At 39.3% G+C, this 20,610-nt stretch overlaps 1 protein-coding gene across 1 annotated transcript in view; it reads left to right on the top strand.

Moving 5' to 3' along the window:
* The first annotated feature begins 305 nt into the window (after window positions 1–305).
* Window positions 306–20,610, top strand: part of HHLA1 (HHLA1 neighbor of OC90) — a 58,552-nt gene continuing 38,247 nt past the window's right edge. The window contains exons 1-9 of the mRNA XM_078151799.1: window positions 306–384; window positions 2,136–2,195; window positions 3,121–3,131; window positions 3,890–4,007; window positions 8,734–8,817; window positions 8,932–9,015; window positions 14,075–14,158; window positions 16,124–16,180; window positions 16,305–16,391. Of these exons, the coding sequence (XP_078007925.1) occupies window positions 306–384; window positions 2,136–2,195; window positions 3,121–3,131; window positions 3,890–4,007; window positions 8,734–8,817; window positions 8,932–9,015; window positions 14,075–14,158; window positions 16,124–16,180; window positions 16,305–16,391 (664 nt within the window). The remainder of the gene's footprint in view (window positions 385–2,135; window positions 2,196–3,120; window positions 3,132–3,889; window positions 4,008–8,733; window positions 8,818–8,931; window positions 9,016–14,074; window positions 14,159–16,123; window positions 16,181–16,304; window positions 16,392–20,610) is intronic.

Genomic DNA, 20,610 nt, shown 5'->3' with positions numbered 1-20,610 from the left:
ATTATTAGATTAAAAATATACCGGGGGAGGAGGGAAGTATCTGGTACAAAAGGCAGAAGCCTAGGAGCTTACACAGCACTTTGGATGGTTATTAAATTACTATTATTGTTGTTATTATTATTATTATCATCACTTAGGATGATGAGGTCCTGGTAAGCATTAATGATTTCCTTATCTGTCTTTAGCATACCCACTGGCTCTCATAACTGAACAGAAAGGAGTTCTAGGTCTATATGACAGTGGGTAGTTCCTGACTCACCAAAATTCTATTTTCTTTCCTCCAGCTAAAGAAATAAAACTTGACCATGCTGTTGTTCCAGACATCTTGGCATCCAGGGCTGTTATGCATGGGCCTAGTATGTCTCCTTTGTCTCTGGGATGTGGGTGAGTATATTGGAAGTTTAACATGAGCACCAGACCTTGTTAATATTATTTGGGTTTTAGAGATGGTTCTTAAGGATAATCATCTGCTAAGGAGAATGAGTTTTTCAGACATAGATCTAGAGCTGGAAGAAGATCTTTGATTCTAGTCCCTTCGTTTTACAGATGAGGAAACTATTTCAATTCAATTCAATTAACATTTAAGTATCCATTAGGTGGTTCAATGGATAAAGCACTAGGCTTGGAATCAGGAAGATTCATCTTCATGAGTTCAAATTCAGTCTCAGACACTAGCTTTGTGACCCTTGGCAAGTCACTTAAGCCGGTTTGCCTCAGTTTCCTCATCTATAAAATGGGCTGGAGAAAGAAAGGGCAAATCACTCCTGTATCTTTGCCAAGAAAACCCCAATGAGGTCACAAAGAGTCGGACATGACTGAAACAACTGAACATGTGCCAATTACCATGCTAAGTGCTGGGGATACAAATAAGAAAAAGAGACAATCCTTGCCCTCGAGGAGCTTACAGTCTAGCTAGAGAAGACAACATACAAAACAAGAGTTGGAGGGGAGTAGGGGTGGGGCAGTGGGCTACGTAGTTTCTTGGAGTTGAAACCAAGCAGAGCTGCTGATGGAAAATGGAGTTACTAGGAGGGTTGTGAGCCTTCTATTAAAGAAGACTTTGGGAGGAGTTTAGGGCTCTTGCCTACAGCCCTCCAATTAGAGGGGAGAGGCAACTGAGGGTGAATTAAGAAAGCATTGCATCAAAACTTGAATTGGTCTTCTTAATGATGAGATTTTAGGTGATCAGCTTATCCTGGAAAGGGAATGTGGATCCTTGGAGTCAAGTCAAACTAAGGCCAAAGGATGGTAAATAACTTGCCCAAGGTGACATAGATAGTAAGTTGTAGAATGGGGATTTGAACACTGGTTTGACCACGAATCCTATGTTCTTTCCACTATCCCATGCTATCTCTCTAGTAGTCTTCACGATTGATGAACAGACATGTCATGGCACACTGTTCTTAGACTCTGACACAAGTCTCAAGTGATATCAGTTTCTAATTCTAGCCCTCTCCACTGGTTTGATGGGTGTAATACTATCTCTGCCTCTAACTTGCTAAATTACCTTAGACAAAATCACTCAATCTCTCTGGGCCTATGTCTCTTCTTCTGGAAAACTGAAATTATAGGACATGCCCTACTATATTGGATAAAAATGAGATTATTTGATGTGTTTTGGGGGATGGGTCACACAACTGGAAAATGTCTGAGGCTGAGATATGACCTCAAGTCTATCTGACTCCAGGTCTAGCACTCTATGCACCGCACCACCGAGCTACCTAGGTATACATATACTGGGGGCAGTAATTCCTATCTTAGGGGTTGTTGGGAGGCTCAACAGAGATAATTGGAGATAAAGGACCTTGCCAACTTAAAGGGTTAAGTCAATGTCAACTCCTTGTATTTTTTAAGGTAATCACTTTTATTTCCTGTATATCCCCAGGAAGATAGCATGAGAACTATGAGAGATAACAATGTAGAGTGGAAGGAAAGCACCACCCAACCTCAGGAAACCTGGGCCTTAGTCTCACACAGTTATTAACTACTTGATCATTTCTGAACCCGACCATCCACCTCACTGAGCTTCACTCCCTCTTCTGTAAAATGAAATGACAACTCGATGGTCTCTGAGATCCCTCATATTCTAAGATTCTAGGATACCATTTCTCTAATGAATTACCTTTACTTTTCAGGATCTACTATTAAAGGAGAGTCTAAGAAAGAAAAAGGAGTGGCTTTTCTAGCTACAGCTGGTAAGTTGTGAGCACTCCACACCATCTCGTGCTCTTGTAACCTTTGGAAATACATCAGTCTCTTTACACCTTAATTGTTTTTATTAACCTACAAAATGGGTATAACATTTCTTTCCTATATACTTTATGGGTATAATATGAGTAAGGAGGAAAGTATTTTGAAAAAAAAACTTTTTTACATTTTATCATTGTCTTAATTATCATCATCATTATACTTTGTAATCCTCTGCTCCTTTCCTTTTTTGTTTTCTTTTTGATAATATATTTACCATGGGGGTTGGGGTGGGAATATAGTTTATTGGAAAGAGCTTTGGACTGGGGGTTATAAGCCTGACCCGACCACTAACCAGGTATATGACCTTTAAGTTGTCATTTACTCTCTGGTCCTGTTTCCTCCTCTGTAAATGAGTTAAGTTGGGCTCAATAATTCCTTAAGGTCCCTTACCACACCGATCTTTTTTGGTACCATGTCACATATAGTCAATTGTTGTCGATTAGACAACTAGAGACGATGTTTTATCACTAATCTACATTCTCTAAAGCTATTGATTACTACTTCTCTACACAATTAGGGGCTTAATGCATTTTATTTAGTCTGTCTCTAATATATCACTCTATCCACCAGCAGAATTAAAATTAATCTTTCATAGGAGAGCATCTCCCAATTTAAGTTCCTTTCACTTTTCTCCAACCATATTCTGCACCTCAATAACCATATGAATAACCTGCAAAGTTAGAATTTTAAGAAGCCTAATTGCACTTGGGACAAACTCAGTTGGTTATGGGATCTCACCATTACTTCAGAGTCATTTTATATGTTTCTTATATTTTCTTTTCCATATACATATTGTTCCCGGACATCTCACTGCAAAATGAAAGCTCCTTCAGGGCAAGGACTACTTTCTTTTTGCCCTTGTATCCCCAGTTTGTAGCACGGTATCCAGTAGGTACTTAATAAGTGCTTATTGAAATGAAAGGACATCAAGTGAAGTGAAGTGACAAATCAAATGAATGTCCCCTTACTGAAGTTCTTCAAGCAGATGGTGGATGAATACTTATAGAACATGTTATGGGGGTGGAAGTAGGGAGGATTCTTATATATGCGTCAGATTTCATATCCTCTGATGTCCTTTCCAACACTGACATTCTGTAATCCTATGAAGATTCCACATTGGCCTGTATTTTGAGCCAATGAAGTACTTCATTTATCACTTTAAGAAGCATTTTTTAAACACCTACCATGTGCCAGGTATTGTGCTGAGTGCTAGGGATATGAAGAAAGGCAAAAGGTAGTTCCTGCTGTAGAGGGCCTCAAAGTCTAATGGGGAGACAGCATGAAAACAAAGAAGATATAAACAGGATAAAGTGGAGGTAATATACTGGGAAAGTATGAAGATTAAGGAGAATTGGACTTCTTGTGGAATTTTGGCTGGGACTTGAAAGAAACCAGGGAAACTAGGATCCAGAGTGCAGACAAAGAGATTTCCAAGAGGGAGCGATAGCCAAAGAAAATGCCCACTGGGAAGATGGAGTTTTTTCTACAAGGAACATCAAAGGACGAAAGTGTAGAGAACATGGAAGAGAGGAATGTGTAAGAAGACTGGGAAGGTAGGAAGGGAACAGATTATGAACAGATTAGACAAATTATAGACGAAGATTAAAAAGCCAAACTGAGGAGTTTCCATTTATTGAAGAAAATGCCCCACGTAACTGTGCTTACTTCTTTTTCAGAACTGCCTGCAAGGACAGTTGATCTGTCTACAGTTAACCTCACAGAGCTAGTGAATGGGATGCTGACCAAAGCCTTGAAAGGTAACAAGAAAAGGGGAGTCTAGTCCTAATCTGTTGCTTGAATGAACTCAGGAAAAACATTAGCTCTTTCTTTAACTCAGTTTCCTCATCTATAAAATGACAACTGTAAAATCTATTCTACCCCACAGAGCTGTTATCAGGGTCAAAAGGAATAGCAGCTCTACCACAGATTTGAAAGTAATTTGAAATGCATTCCAAGAATGATGTAAATGGCAGGTTTTCATTACATTGCAGATTATCCTGATAATGAAGAGAAGGCAGGATGGAATAGTGGACAGAGGAAGAGCCTTGGAGTCAGGAAGACAAGTGTACAAGTCCCAAACTGACTATGTGGCCCTGGGAAAGTTACTCAGCCATTCATTGGCCCAGGCACCTCTCTAATGAGGCGGTGGTGTTCAGTCATTTCAGTCCCATCTGATGCTTCATGACCAACCTCATTTGGGGTTTTCTTGGCAAAGATGCTGGAGTAGTTTGCCATTTCCTTCTCCAGCTGAGAACAGGAAACTGAAGCAAACCAGGTTAAGTGACTTACCCAGTGTCATACAGCTTAAAGTTATATACATTTTATACATTTATACATAGTAAGTGTCTGAGGCCTGATTTGAACCGGGAAGATTAGTCTTCCAAACTCCAGGCTAGGCATTCTATCCACTGTTGTCCCTTTAATAAATTTGAGAAAAATATCTGATCTACATTAGATCCTCCAAAAGGATAATGAAATTATTATGATTTTCTAGCTCCAAAAATCTAGTATTAACTTTTTATAATGTAATGGGGACAGGGGAAAGAGAGACTGTGAAGGTGAAAATAAAATTAAATATTAAAAAAAAAATTATGAGTCACATTAAAATAACCTATTGCTGAATTGGAAAGCTCCTAGAGATAGTACAAGGGTCCTGAAAGCACACTGAGTAATAAAAAGAATGATATTTTTGGACAGAAGAGCTGAATTTGAATCTCAGCTGTACTATAGAAACTGCTGTCTTTGATAAAGTCACATCACTTCTGTGGCCTCAGTTCCTTCATCTATAAAATTCAAAGATTGGACTAGATGACTTTAAGGTCTCTTCCCACTCTAATGTTCTGTGAATCCACAACTCAAGAAGGAGAAACTTATAAGTCAGCATCAAAATTCAAATAGATTGTTAGACAACCCATGTGCAATCCACCTACCTTCTGGGGCAGCTACCTCCTGGCTGTTTCCTAACTTCCATTTGTTCTTTCACATCTTAAAGCATGGATGTGTTTCGTTGTTGTTTTCTCTGCGAAGGTTTGTGTTCCCTTCTTTTCTTTTTTCTTGCTTTTAGGCAGTTGGGGTTAAGTGACTTGCCCAGGGTCACACAGCTAGTAAGTGTCAAGTGTTGGTCTGAGGCCGGATTTGAACTCAGGTCCTCCTGACTTCAGGGCCGGTGCTCTATCCACTGTGCCACCTAGATGCCCCTGTGTTCCGTTCTAATGCCAGTACTGTCACCTTTGTTTTACAAAAACTTCATCTCCTGAGAAAGAGTTGTCATCTGTCACCCCCCATCACTCAGATGCAGTGATGGACACGCTGCTATGCCTTAAGAAGCTTTCCTTCAAAGATGTGGCCAACATACAATTAGCCATGAGTTGTATTGGTTAATAAAGACAGACAGCCCTACTTACCATACATGAATTAGGAAAACCTGAATTTAAATCTTGTCTTAGAAACTTAACTAGATGTGTGATCCTGGGGAAGTCACTTAACCATTTGGGGGTCACAATTTCCTCATCTGTAAAATGAGGGGCTTGGATTCAATTGCCTCTAAGATCCCTTCAAGCTCTAAAGTTATGATACCACTATACTATTTATTTTTCTAATAATAACAGTAAGAAAACATAGAGCACAATTGGGAGGATTGTAAAATGGGAGCCCATCTATAAAATTAAGGAGTTGGACTAAATTATTCCTAAGATCCCTTTCTAGTTCTAGGTTATGTAGCTCTAAAACAGAGATCCCTCTTCTGAACTCTTATAGGAACCCATGTGATAGATGGCTTGGATTTGTTCTTGGTTTCATAGGGCAGAACTAAAAGCAATAGATGGATATTGCAAAGAGGAAGATTTTAATTTGGTACTAGGAAAATTTCCTAAAAATTTGAGCTTTCCAACAGGGGAATGGACAGCTTTGGGAGGCAGGGAGTGTTCCTTCTTCCTGAAGGTCTTCAAAAGAGTCTATCTGGATGACCACTTTTCAGTTATGATGTGGAGGAGTTCTAGTCCAAGCGCAGGTTAGACTAGATGTAGATGGCCCTTGAAGTTCCTTCTGCCTCTGAGATTCTAATAGAGTACTGGACCTGGAGTCCAGAAGACATGATTTATATCTGGCCTGAGATACTTATTAGCTATGTGACCTTGGCCAAGTCACTTAACCTCTATTTGCCTCAATTTCCTTAACTAAATATCATAATAGCATCTACCTTCCAGGCTGTTGTGAGGAACAAATGAGATAATATTTGTAAAGTGCTTCGCACAGTGCTTGGCATATAGGGGGTGCTATATAAATGTTACTTATTGTTATTATTTTGTTTGTAACTTGCCTGTGGCCCTTATCACAATGTGGTTATTTGTATGCTTATTTTATACCCTCTTACAAAACAGTCTATTTCTTAAGGCCACGAAACACTTCTTATTCACCTGTGCATGCCAATTGCACGTAGTCTCACTAGGAGTATGCTGGTAAATGTTTAACATCAGGCATTCCAAAAAAAAAAAAAAGAATATACATGATACACTTTTAAGTTTAATCTTCACTATTGACATTTTTCAAATGCTTTCTTAAGCCTAGACTTAAGGCATAATATGGAATGCAACAGTCCCTAGTGGGCAGGAACCAGATTAAAATATAATAGGGAAATATTTAACAAAATAAATAAAAACACTACAAAACATAAATAATATTAATATGTGGATCTCTTAGTCAATATGCAGCAGCAGGGATCTTTATGTGAGATTTAGTGGCCCCATTTTCTATCTTGAATTTGACACCCCTGGTCCAGATAAAGCAACAAAATAATAAATCAAGCCCCGAGTTGTAGCATTTGCCAATTTCTGAAATACAAATGCTTACATTGAATATTTAACATTTGCTCTTGGCTGGTTTGAGCTGCCTCCAGCATACCCTTACCTGAAAATAGTAAAAAGCCAATAAATATTTATTGAATTCTATACATAATTGATTGAGTCAGAATAATATTTAAACTCCATTAAACACTACTTTGGGACAGGGGCTAGACTCACGATTTCATTGCTATAAGGAATATAGAAAACTATAAGAAAACTCCCTCTTCCAAAGCAGTTTCCTATTATTTATAGCCTTACAGAATTGCTTTAGAGTACTAAGTGACTTGCCTAGAGTCAGTTATGCAGCCAGTGTATATTAGAAGCAGGACTGAAAACCACTTCTTACAGGCTTTTATTTACTGCAATGACATACTTCCTCTCTCACATGTAACCCACCTTTAATGGCTTGGAAGGTACCTTGAGGTTTTATAGTAATACAGGAACAGCATTATGTCATTATTTTCTATTATACTATAAATGAGCAAGGGAAATGTCAGTTTAGAGAAAATGCCAGTGAGTATTACAGAATTTGCAATATTTTCTTTGTTGCTTCAGTGAATTCCAGCTAGCTCTGGACATCCCAATCATCTAAGTCCTTCATTCAACAAATGTTAATTGGACCTCTACCAAGCACTGTTCAAGGCACAGCCAGGATAAAAAAAAAAAATTCAAAGAGTTGATCACCTGAGCTGTTTTTACTGTCCACCCATATATCTGTTTTAGTACTTTTGGCTATTTGTTTATTTCATTCTTCTTATTTGAATTCATTTTACTTTGTCCTCCCATGAGGACAAATGAGATAATATCTGTCAAGTGCTTCGCACAGTGCCTGGTACATGGTAGACACTTAAGACATTATTGTCCCCTCGCCCTTGCCATGATAGTTTCTTCCTTAAACATTTCCCTCCTAGTACTCAATGTTATTATTCAGTAGTTTTAGTTATGTCCCACTCTTTGGGATCCCATTTGGAATTTTCTTGGGAAAGATGCTGGAGTGGTTTGCCATTTCCTTCTCCAGGTCATTTTACAGATAAGGAAAATGAGACAAACAGGGTAAGTGCCTTGCCTAGACTTGCACAGCTAGTGTCTGAAGTCAGATTTGAACTCAGGTCTTCCTGACTCCAGTGCTCTATCCAGCCACCAAGCTGCCCTTGAGTACTCAGTACAGCTCTCTAAATACTGAAGGTACTTGGGGAAATTTTTGGTCAATTTTCCCCATATTGTTACTCAAAGATATTAAGGCAATTGATTTCTCTTATGAAAATCTTAAAAAGCAAATGGTTGGTACACTAGAACACTGAATAATCCTAGACTTGGGCCTTGGAAATATGGAAGTTGAAGGAAGAGGAAGGAAGAAATACATAACACAATAACCAGAGAAGCAACATTCTATAGCAAAATGGTACCTAACCCTGGGCTTTAGTTCCAGCTCCACCACTAATGAGTGAACCATTTGACTTTAGGCCAATTGCTTAAACTCTCTGAGCCTTGATTTCCTCATCTTTAAAACAAAAGAGGGTTATTAAGAGGATCTCTGAGTTCCCTAGCTCAAACATTCAATGTTCTAAGGTCTCTTCAAGCATTAAAAATTCAGTGATTCCAAAATGCTATTGAGTGACTGTGTATTTATTTTCCCCAACAGACAGCAAAAAATTCTTCTCCTTGCTGAGCATAACTTCTCACAGCTCATTTGCCTTCCACAAGTTCTCAGTGGTGATTTATAACAGTAAGTACCATCAAATTGGGAAGTTTATTTTGCTTTCTGAGTAGCAAAGGCAAGTTCGGGTAAGGCTAGATGGTTCTATCACATTTACAACATGTTAACTTTCTCTCTTTGTAGTTTCTAACCTGAAAATCATGGATTCCACCAAATTCCCCTCACGGCATTGCTACTGTTTAAATAATCAGACCAATGACCTCTCAGGTGGGTATGGTTATCTGTAAGGATTCACGCCACCTTAACTTTAAAATACAGTGCTTGATTGAACTTGTCTTCTGTTATCAAAGTGGATTATTAATTTCTTTTCTTAATTAATAATTTATTACCATATTCATGGCTTCTTCTTTTCCCCTTATGACCTTTAGGAGGTCTATTATGAAATCCTGTGTAGCCTCTGTTTGCCAGGCAAGCAGAAACTCTAATAAATTCCCTTGTAGATATGATCTACCACAGGCACTAGAAAAGCCATTTCCTTACGATGACTTCTCATCCAGGAATCTGAAATAAGTTAGAAAGCTCTTGTAGTCTTAGGGATTTGTAAGCCATAGTTCTGGTTCCGCTAAAGGCCCTTGAGTATGGAAAATCAATCAAAAATCCAATTCCACACACACATTTGAGCAAGCCAAGAGGCAGCATGAAATAGTAAAAAGGATGTCATTGTCATCGAGAAGATATGCGTTCAGACTCTTCTGACAAATTCTGCCTCTGCTGGATACTTGCTAAATAACCATGGGTAAGTCATGTGTCCTGGGTAACTCTATAAAACTATAAAGTACAGACAAAAGTTGATAATCTGCATTAATGAAGAGTTTGTAGTTCAGGACTTTCCACACATTCAGAACAACAACAAAAACAACAAAGCAAAATTCAAACCACTGTGCTAGGTGCTAGTGTTATGTAAATGAAACGTTCCACAGTCCTTGGCCACCTTGGCTTACAGTGTTTTGGTAAGATAAGACAAATACTAAGGTAACTATTTTAGAGAATAGGATTATAGGATCGTAGATTTAAGACTAGAAGGTGCGTTAGAGGTTATGCAATTAATCCCCCTCATTTTGTTGTTGTTAAGTTGTTTTTCAGTGTGTCTGACTCTCCATGATCCCATCTGGGGTTTTCTTGGCAAAGATACTGGAGTGGTTTGCCATTTCCTTCTCCAGCTTATTTTACAGATGAAGCAACTCAAGCAAAAAGGATGAAGTGACTTGCCCAGGGTTACACAGCTAATAAGTATCTAAGGCTGGATTTGAACTCAGGTCTTCCTGACTCCTGGCTTAGTGCTGTATCCACTATGACACCTAGTTGCCTTCCCTCAGCTTCATATTATTGTGTTGTCTTACACTATGGAATGTTAGGCACTAAAAGGCTGGGAATGTCTCTCTTTTTGATTCTATTTGTATCACCAGCCATCAGCACAGTGCCTGACCCATAATAAGTGCTTAATAAATACTTGTTGTTATTGAAAGTTCTGGTGAGTTTTTGCAGGAGTAAGTCAGAGAAAGATGAAATGATAGGAGATTGTGGTCAGAAATTCAGTATACTAAATCAGGTTGAACCACTATGGGTAATGGTTATATCAAGGATATGTCCATTCCATAAGTAAATGAAATAATAATAGCTAGCATTTTTGTAGCATTAAAAAATTTGCAAAATACTTTACATACATTATCTCCATTGATCCTAACAACAATCCTATGAGGTTGATGCTATTATTATCCCCACTGCTTTAGAGATGAGGGAATTGAAGCTGACAGAAATTCTTTGCCATTGATCACAAAGACAATAAAAGTCTGAGGCATAATTCAAATTCAAGTCTCTTTGGAGGATATGGGACCTTCAGAGGTTAATGATCTGGGAGGACAGGATGGTCAAGGAGACAGTGACATGTACCCCTTGAGAAAGAAGGAAGGATTGTGGCCAAGTTGGCTGCCTGAACAGAAGCAGATATTCTAGCTCCCTCCTGTCCACTCCATCAAAATCCTAAAAATAGCACCAGATTGAAAAAAAAATCAATAAACCTAATGAGAAACTAAAGTAAATTACTTCTTTCCCTCTAGAAACACACAGAGACAACAAGAAGTTCTTGGCTTGGGCAATAAAAAAAGTGGGCTTGTCAGAAAATCTGGCACTGGGGTCTTTTCTGTTCTTTAATTCTAATGTCTTACTTCTGTTGATTATCTCTAATTTATCCTGTATATTGCTTGTTTGTGTATATTTATTTGCATGTTGCCTGCTACATTAGACTGTGAACTCCTTGAGAACAAAGGCTGTCTTTTAGCATCTCTACCACTAGCACAATGCTTGGTACATAGAAGTCACTTAACAAATATTTGTTGACTGATTGACTAAAGATGATAGCCACCTAGCCTAATGAGAGATGGAACAGAGACATATAGTCTCAAGGCTCCACATCCAGAGGAAGCAAGAGCAAAGAAAGCCTCATGGTAATCAGAAATTGACATTATAGAATGTGGAAACCACTGAAATAGGTAGCAATTAGTACTGTCATGGCAGCACTTAAATATAGAAAGCCCACGTTCTGAGACTAAGTCTGCAGCATTCTGTCCTGAGACATCACAGACAGCTATGAACCTCCAAGATCTAGAAGGCTCTAAAACCTAGCGCTGCTCTTACTGTAGACATACCTTAGAAAGTAGAGATCAGGATCCCACATGGCCCCGGGTCAAGTTCAACAGTATCAAGCAACATACCCAAAAACATAGCAGGAAGCAAAGCCTGGACTTAGCACAAAGATCCCAATTCAAAAATTAAGGTTGGAAAAATGAGTAAACAGAAGAGACACAGATGACTATAATTTTAATAGATCCAGAGATACCAAAAAATCCAGCCTAGAGAGAGTATGCAAACAGAAATCAAAGGGAAAATTTCATTTTTCACAAGAACTATTGAATACCTAGAAGATATGAAACAAGATATTTAAAGGATAAGGTAAAAAGTCTGGAGGAAAGAATTGAAAGGAGAATAAGTTATTTAGAATAGAAGGTGGTAAACTTTACTCAAATAGCAGACTCCCTGACAACTAGAGCAGACCAAGTAGAGATCAACAACTCCATAAGACAGCAAGAAATATTAGAATGTTAAAATCAGAATGTTAAAGAAAATGTAAGGCTAGGGGCAGCTAGGTGGCACAGTGGACAGAGCTCTGGCCTTGGAGTCAGGAGGACCTGAGTTCAAATCTGGCCTCAGACACTTGACACTTACTAGCTGTATGACCCTGGGCAAATCACTTAACCCCAACTGCCTCACTAAAAAGCAAAAAAAAAAAGAAGAAGAAGAAAGAAAATGTAAGGCTAGAAAATGAAAATAATTTAAGAATCACTGGACAATTTGAAAACTATGATTTAAAAAACCTGTGCACTAAATTTCAAGAAATTATAAATGAAAACTACCAAGATCTATTGAAATGAGAGGGGAAATAGAAAAAAAAATCCACAATCATCTACTGAAAGAAATACCAAAAGGAAAAGTCCTAAGATAGTTATAGGCAGAATTCAACCCAAAGAAAAAATTCAGGCATCCAGGAAGAAATTGTTTAAGTACCACAGAACCACAGGCATGATTATACAGACCTGGCAGCTTCTACTGTAAAGGCATGGAAAGAATGGAGTACAATATTCCAAAAGCATACAGGCTTACAACCAAGAATAACTTACCCTGTAACGCTGACAATAATCCTAGAGGAGGAAAAATGGATCTTTAATGGAGTAGATGCTTTTCAAGCATTCCTTATGCAAAATGTGGAACTAAGTATGGATTTTGTAATTCAAATGTAAAAGCCAAGAAAATCTAGAAAGTTAACGTTTTGAGCAATTAGAAAAGACTGAATGATGTTGTAGAGCTACCATTCTGATAGAGGGCGAACAAACAAGCGTCACTTCAAAGTACTCTGATGAAAGTGATGGGACTGTTGTGTGGATCTGTTTTTCTTGATTATACTTACTTGTTACAAGGATTTTTCCCCTCTGTTTTTAATCGGGGGAGTAGGTTGGGAGGAAAGAGGTAGTGACAATGGTGCCAAAAAAAGAAGAAAAGAAAAGAAGAAGATGCTCATTGTAATTCTTTTTTTAAAAATGCACAGAAAATAAAACAAGGAAGTTTTGAAAGCAATGTCATGAATGAATGATATGCTTTACAATTTTCATGTGAATGAATTAGGGACTTCACAGTTTTCATACACAATGTCCAATCCTCTTTTTGTGTTCTACTTGATATGTAGAAATATTCATTGTAATGTTTATAAGTTCAGATAAAAATATTTAAAATTTAAAAAAATGACGGTGGTGATAATAACACTAGGTGTAGTAATTAGAAATTCTGGTGTCAAGGAGCAAGTAGCAAAACAATGGATGCGGCAGGGGAAGAAGAGAGAGAAGCCAAAGACTGATACCAGCAGGCAGCTGAAGGGAGGCTACTAGGAGGGGAGGGAGAAAGGTGGGTAAGGTGGTGGAGAGCACCCAGGCTACCAAATCCCGCTTTGGCCAGCATGCAGCAGCCTTTGCTTTCATTGGTAGATCCTTCACAAAAACCTGATTTACCTAGTCTGACCTGCCTGGGGTGGTTCTGAAGAACATGTAGTGTCCTTTCCTTGAGAGAACCTGCAGGGCCTTAGGATGTAGCTGACAATCACTAGAAGGTGTAGGGGGCAATAAAAAAAAGAGAGAGAAAAAGGGGCCCTCTCCCTCACCGTAGGATGTGGTACCCTCTAGCAATGAAGGCCCTGACTTGATGACTGGGGAAGGAGAGGATGTGGGTGGTCCTTGAGCTTGGGTCAGAGAATAAACAAGGTCCTGCCATGGATGTAGGGGGCTCTGACACGAGGCTAGCTGTGGATCTCCAATAAGAGAACATTCTTCCAATATCAGCTCTATAGGGAAAAGTCCTGACCATCTCACTCTAGTTGCAGTTCCGGTGATACTAATAGCATTCATCTCACAGAGTTGTTTTTAGGATGAAAACAAACCCTTGGTAAATCATAAGGTACTTAACAAATGTCAGCCATGATATACCAGATTATGTTAGAAGTTGTGAGAGATTGAAAAGTACAAAACAAAGCAACCTGCTGTATGAGGCTCACAGCCTAAGAGATGGGTGAATGGAAGGGGGATGGTAAGGAAACCATTCAAACTAGAGCAAAGGAAAAATTCAGGGGAAACTGAGAAAAGAGGTTGGTTGGAAACAATTTGTCTGTTTTTTCCTCATGTGTTTATGAATAAGGATTATAAACCTGTTCTATTCCATCTTCTAGATTTTACAGCTCTTCTGGTTGACATCATTGGGAACTCCACTAGTTACCTCACAGAGATATTCAAATCAACCTCCATTCTCTCAGGTTGGTCAATCATGAAAGTGCAGGGCAGATTTGGGGTTTGGCATCCCTGTGTACATACAAGTGAGTTAACACTCCCCTCCTTTTCCTATTGCCATCTTCAAAGACAGCAAAGGAAACTTTTCTTGCCCTATAAGTGAAGGGTAGCTTCGAATCACAGGACCATGGAATCATAGCATCATAATTTAGAGCTGATAGGAGCCCTCAAGGGCCCTTTCAGGCCAATCTGCTCATTTTACAGATGAGTAAACTGAGATGTTAAGTGACTTGCCAAGCATCACCGAGGTGTCAGAGGCAGGATTTGAATCCAAATGTTCCTGACTCCAAGTATAGCTCTCTGTCCACCATATTATGCTGCCTCTTTTGAGTCTACATACAATAATCCAAAGATATCATCACCACCCATATTACACTATACATATATAAGTATATAGTAATATATGTATTTGTTATTGTTATAGTTCAGTCATTTCAGTCATGTCCAACTCAGTGACCCTATTTGGAATTTTCCTGGCAAAGATACTGGAGTGGTTTGTCATTTCCTTCTCTAGCTCATTTTACGGATGAGGAAACTTTGGCAAACAGGGTTTGTCCAGGTTCACACAGCTAGTAAGTGTCTGAGGCCAGATTTGAACTCAAGATGATGAGTCTTCCTGACTCCAGGCCCAGTGTTCTATCCACAGCACCACCTAGCTGCCTATGTACATACCCATATATGTATATATGCTATATATGTGTGTGTACATATATGTGCATTTATATGTGCATGTATGTATTATGTATGTAGATATATATCAATGTAAATACAGATAGTAGGATTGTGTTATGGGTGACTAGCCAATTAAGTTCTAATCCTGGGAACACAAGACCATTCTAAATCATTGATGGTTGGTAATCCTGCTTCCTGGACCTTCATTCCTCTATGCCCTGTTATATACACAATCAGCTACTGTCAGCTAAGTAGTAGCCCAGGGAGAGAGGTAGCAACAGAGAAGGAAATGACTCTTCCAATGATAAAAGCAATTTGAGGCTTGTGTGGCAAGTGTAATTATAAAAACTCAATAGTTTCATTCTATGAGCCACACAAGAAAATGTGAGAAAAATCCCATTCACATTATCTTTTGTAATGTTTATTATTTGTGTGGCCATGGGCAAATAGCATAACCTCTCCGAGCCTCAATTTCCTCATCTGCAAAATTAGGATACTATGGCCTGACCTACTCACCTCATAGAATTATTGATAGGGAAATGTGATCCGGAGTCTGTCCTATGTCAGTGATATGATGCAATATCATGAGTTGCACATCTGAATTTTAGTTTAGTTTCTCATCTTGCACAGTATATTACATAGATAACCATTAGGTTTGGAGATGTGAGGAGCTTTAAAGAATGTACCTGTGATTTGCTCCTTTTCTGAATAACAAATCAGCAAGCAATTAACTGATTATTTAAAAGATTGATCTAACAAATTCCCAGGCAACTGAATTGTCAGCAATTTGACAGGAAACAAATAGCCTAATCTATGCATAGTATCCTAGATTTAGAGGGAGACAGGACCTCAAAGGTCATCCAGTCCCACTGCCTCGTTGTAAAGATAAGGAAACAGAGGTGCACAGAGGTAAAATAACTTACCTAAGGTCATATAGCCAGTAACCTTCACAGTCAAAGTTTGAACCCATGTATTCTAACTACAGAGCTAGTTGTCTTTCAAGTCTACCATACATACTCATATACTACTAGATAGTCCTGTCCTGGGAGTTTTGTCCCTCAGAATTCACATCAGGTTTCATTATGCCCAGTTGTCAGTATCATTTGCCATGGAGCAACTTCCCTTCTGAAGCACTTTGAGATTATGTTGTTGAAGCACATGTCCCTCAACATCTAAGTCTGGGAATTTTCATTTATGCAGAGCAATTGTGACATGGATACAATTACAATGCTATCAGTGTATATTCATTTATCTTTCAGTGAGTCAGAGCACTGAGTCCGACTGCATCTACATCTGTGTGATGACAGGGAAAACAGGTGAGATAGCTGGTCTTTTCTTAGGTGCCAGAACTCAAATGTAACTTTCTGGTTGGAGGACTCTTTTGGGGGGTGGGGTTTTGTTTTTCCTAATTTTCTTTTCTTCTTTTTTTTTTTTTAACAGGAAGAAGTCTTTTTGACTTCTGGGAAATGGTAGAAAAGTCGCCTGTTATTAACTACACATTTACCAGTAATGTGTCTGGTGTTCTGGGTAAGTAGATTAAAAGGCAGACAGGCATACAGGCAGATAGAGAGAGCAGACCAGCAGACAGACAGACCAGCAGACAGGCAGAAAGGCAGGAAGGCAGACAGACAAACAGACAAACAGACAAATAGGCAAATAGGGCAGACAAGCAGATAGACAGCAGGCAGGCAGGCAGACAGACAAACAGATAAACAGGCTGACAGACAGGGAAAACAAGCAGACAGATGGACGGACAGGCAGGCAGGCAGACAGACTGACAGGCAGACAGGGGAGACAAACAGGCAAGCAGGAAGGTAAACAGTCTTCAAAGAAGGCCGCCTTTCTGGATGGGAATATCTGCTCATTCTGAAGGAGCTGGACCAGTCCAAATGATCCAATTGACACTTTCTGTTTCTGAATTCCATGCTATTCTCCCTAGGACTGGGCTCATGTTCTTTCTGCAATTTAAAATGCACTCTTTCCCTTCTATGCAAATCTTGTCCGTCCTTCAAAGCCCAACTCAAACTTCAGCCTTCCATGTATGCCATAGTGAAAAGTCCCTTTGATTTAGATAGAGTAAGAGGTCCAATTGCAGTTCTTCTGCTTAATACCTGTGTGATTTTGGTAAGGTCACCCAACCTCTCTGGGCCTCAATGTCCTCACTGAAAAATGAAGGGGACAGGCTAGATGACATCCAAAATCCTTTACAGCTGTAAATCTATGATCCTCTGGGGTGCCTTCTAGTTCTAGATAATCAACCTGTAGAAGGAATCACCTTAACAGTGAGGTGCTTTATTTAAAATTCCTACTTTAGTCATCATTGTATAAGAGAGTCTTAGACCTACTCCATCTCATGACATGTTCTGCTTCCTGAGAAATAACATTGCGGCCAATTAAAACACTTCCTATGTAATTAGTAAAGACAAGAGAGTATCACTGTGGCACAGTATTGTGGAAAGAGCCCTGATTAGGCTGGGGGAGCCAAGATTTGGAACCTGGCTCTCCTACTTACTACCTTCATGACCTACCTTGGGCAGGTCACTTAAAGTCTATGAGGAGGTTGGAAGAGATTACCTCTAAGGTCTCCTCCAGCTCTAGAGTTATTATCTAGTGATTTCCAACTGTCCTTCCAGGTCTGAAAATTTCTGATATATACAAGGTGTCCCAAAAGTCTTAGTGCAGTTTTACACTATTGAAGTTTAAAAATACCTAAAATTGTGGTGACGAGCTGTATAGAATAGATACACATAAATCCACATAAAATAAAATATGACAATCCAGGGAGCCCAAGTTTAAAAAAAACCAGATTTTCATTTTACTTAACCTGATGTCACCTAAATAATATCTATATTTTGTTCTTCCTTCCTTTGTCAATTTCCAGCTAATCCAGGGAACCAGTAAAGAAAGCTTCAATGAGCCATTTTATAAAGAGTAGGCAGAGGGACCATCTAGTGGTGGAAATAATAATAACAAGCTTTCCTTATGGTGAACTGTAGGCATGTGGATTTAGTACAAGTGGCTCATTTTACATATGAGGAAACTGATGCTGAAAAAGGGTAAGCATTGGGCCTAAGAGTCACACAACTAGTAAGTATCAGAAGTGGGATTTAAACCTTAGTAAGTGATTTGTCTAAGATCATACACCTAGTTAATGCAAAACTGGGACCCAGAGCAGCTAGGTATGGTGCCTTTTCTAGGACTCCAGTCATAGGAAGATTTTTTTTTTAAATGAGGAATTGGAAGGGGGAGGGTGGAACCATTGAATTTGTGTAGATTCTAAGCAGGCAACAGCTCACATCTCTATAGCATGTTAAGGTTTTCCAAGTATTTACCTTAAAGCAGCCCTATGACCTATTACAAATATCATAATCCTCATTCTCCAGATGAGAGGGCTACCTGGCTCAGAGAGGTTCAATAATTTGCTCAAGGTCACACAGTCACTAAGTTTCAAAGCCAGGAACTGGACCCAAGGCTTCTTAGTCAAAGACCAAAACTATTTCCATCATACGACAATGCTTAAGTTTGTTCCAACTCTACAGTATTCACTTTTGTGGTGCCCATGATGCATCGTTGTTGTCATTGAGGTCATTGTCATCATCCTTGTTGTTCTCAATATTTGGCAGGGAACTGAAATTAACATACCAATTAAGTCATGAAAATCATGGCCTAAAGATCTCTCTTTAGAAAAGGAAATAAGCATTTCTGTAGTGTCTACTCTGTGCCATGAGCCTTGCTTTTTAATACACAGAAGTGTTATTTCATTTGAGATTTACCACAGCTCTGATGTTATCTCCATTTTGCAATTAAGGAAACTGAGGCAAAGATCAAGTGACTTGCCCAGGGTCATACAGCCAGTACGCTCCTGAGGCTGGATCCAAACTCAGGTCTTTCTGACTTCAGGCTTGGCATCCTATTCACTGCACCACCAGTTACATTAAGACCTTAGGCCGATTTACAGAATACCAACCAAAACGAGAATAACATCTCGTAAACTGACCCCAGACTCTCTGTAAGAGCCCTAAGCTCTATATCTTTGTTGGTAAGTTATAGTCTACCAGAACATCCTAGACCTTAAATTTGTGCCACTGCAACAGTTTCCTAATTGGCTGCAGTGAAAGAAACAGAGAGAGAGAGAGAAAGAGAGAAAGAGAGAAAAGGAAGGAAGGAGGAGGAAGGAGGGAGGGAGGAAGAAGGAAGGAGGAGGGAGAGGAGGGAAGGAAGGAAGGAAGGAAGGAAGGAAGGAAGGAAGAAGGAAGGAAGGAAGGAAGGAAGGAAGGAAGGAAGGAAGGAAGGAAGGAAGGAAGGAAGGAAGAGGAAGGAAGGAAGGAAGGAAGGAGGGAGGAAGGAGGAGGGAGGGAAGGAAGGAGGGAGGGAAGGAAGGAGGAGGGAAGGAAGGAGGAAGGAGGAAGGAAGGAGGAAGGAGGAAGGAGGAGGAGGGGAGGAAGGAAGGAAGGAGGAAGGAAAGAGGGAAGGAGGAAGGAAGGAAGGAGGAAGGAAGAGGAAGGAGGGAGGAAGAAGGAGGAAGGGGAGGAAGGAAGGAGGGGGAAGGAGAGGAAGGAAGGAGGAGGAAGGAAGGAAGGAAGGAGGAAGGAGGGAGGGAAGGAAGGAGGGAAGGAAGGAGGAAGGAAGGAGGGAAGGAAGGGAAGGAAGGAGGGAAGGAAGGGAAGGAAGGGAAGGAAGGAGGAAGGGGAAGGAAGGAAGGAGGGAGGAAGGAAGGAAGGAGGGAGGGAAGGAAGGAAGGAGGGAAGGAAGGAAGGAAGGAAGGGAGGAAGGGAGGGAGGGAGGAAGATAGAAAGGAAAGAAGAGGGAGACACAGAGAGACAGAGAAACAGACACAGAGACAAAGATAGTATATTATATTATAACATTATAATACACATAAATGTATATTATATGCCTAATTATAATATATAAATGCATGTTATAATGTATATAATCTACATAAATATATAATACATGTAAATATGATTACATATAATATATGTAAAAACAGTCTTCCTTTGAAAAGCTATTATAACAGTTAATGAGATAGGGCGTTGGATTTGAAGTTAGGAAGATCTAAGTTCAAGTGCCATTTCAGGTATTCACTACCTGAATAACCCTGGGTAAGATACTTAATGTCTCTCGGCTTCAATTTACTCATCTATAACATGAATGAATTTAAGTCAATAGTCACTAAGGTCCTTTCAAGCTGTAAATCAATGATCTTATGAACTATCTCTTCCTACAAAATTATTTCTACAATACTTTAAACAGGACCCATAGCTCTAAATATCACATCCACTTAAGCATGACCTTTAACATCCCTTCCATAGTATCATAGATTTAGAGCTAGAAGTAACCCAGAAGTCTATATTTCTCCCCCCTCACATTTTACAGATAAGGAACTGAGGCTAAATGACTTTCCCAGGGCCTAGCACCCTATCTACTACCAATTCAATTCTAAGATTCTGTAGTGCTGGGAATGTACCTACTCTGATTATTGGAAGATTGTGGGGAAGATAAGTGAAGTTAATGTATATAAAGTTCTTTGGAACCATAAAGTACTACATAAAAGTGAATCATCATTATTTCTCAACAAAACCTTCATTTGCTGTTTAATTAACTTTCAACCTCCTGGCAATACTGATTTCTAAATCAAAACTGTTGCACATCTCAGTGAAGACTTTTTTTTTGTCTCTCTACAGCCACCAGAATGACTACCTGGGCTCAGAGTGAGTCTCTGAAAGGACCTGAAGTAACAGCT

Source organism: Phascolarctos cinereus, unplaced genomic scaffold (genome assembly GCF_003287225.1).
Source record: "Phascolarctos cinereus isolate Bilbo 61053 unplaced genomic scaffold, phaCin_HiC Scaffold_4;HRSCAF=312, whole genome shotgun sequence".
NCBI lineage: Eukaryota > Metazoa > Chordata > Mammalia > Diprotodontia > Phascolarctidae > Phascolarctos > Phascolarctos cinereus.
This window is presented reverse-complemented; position numbering and strand designations above follow the sequence as displayed.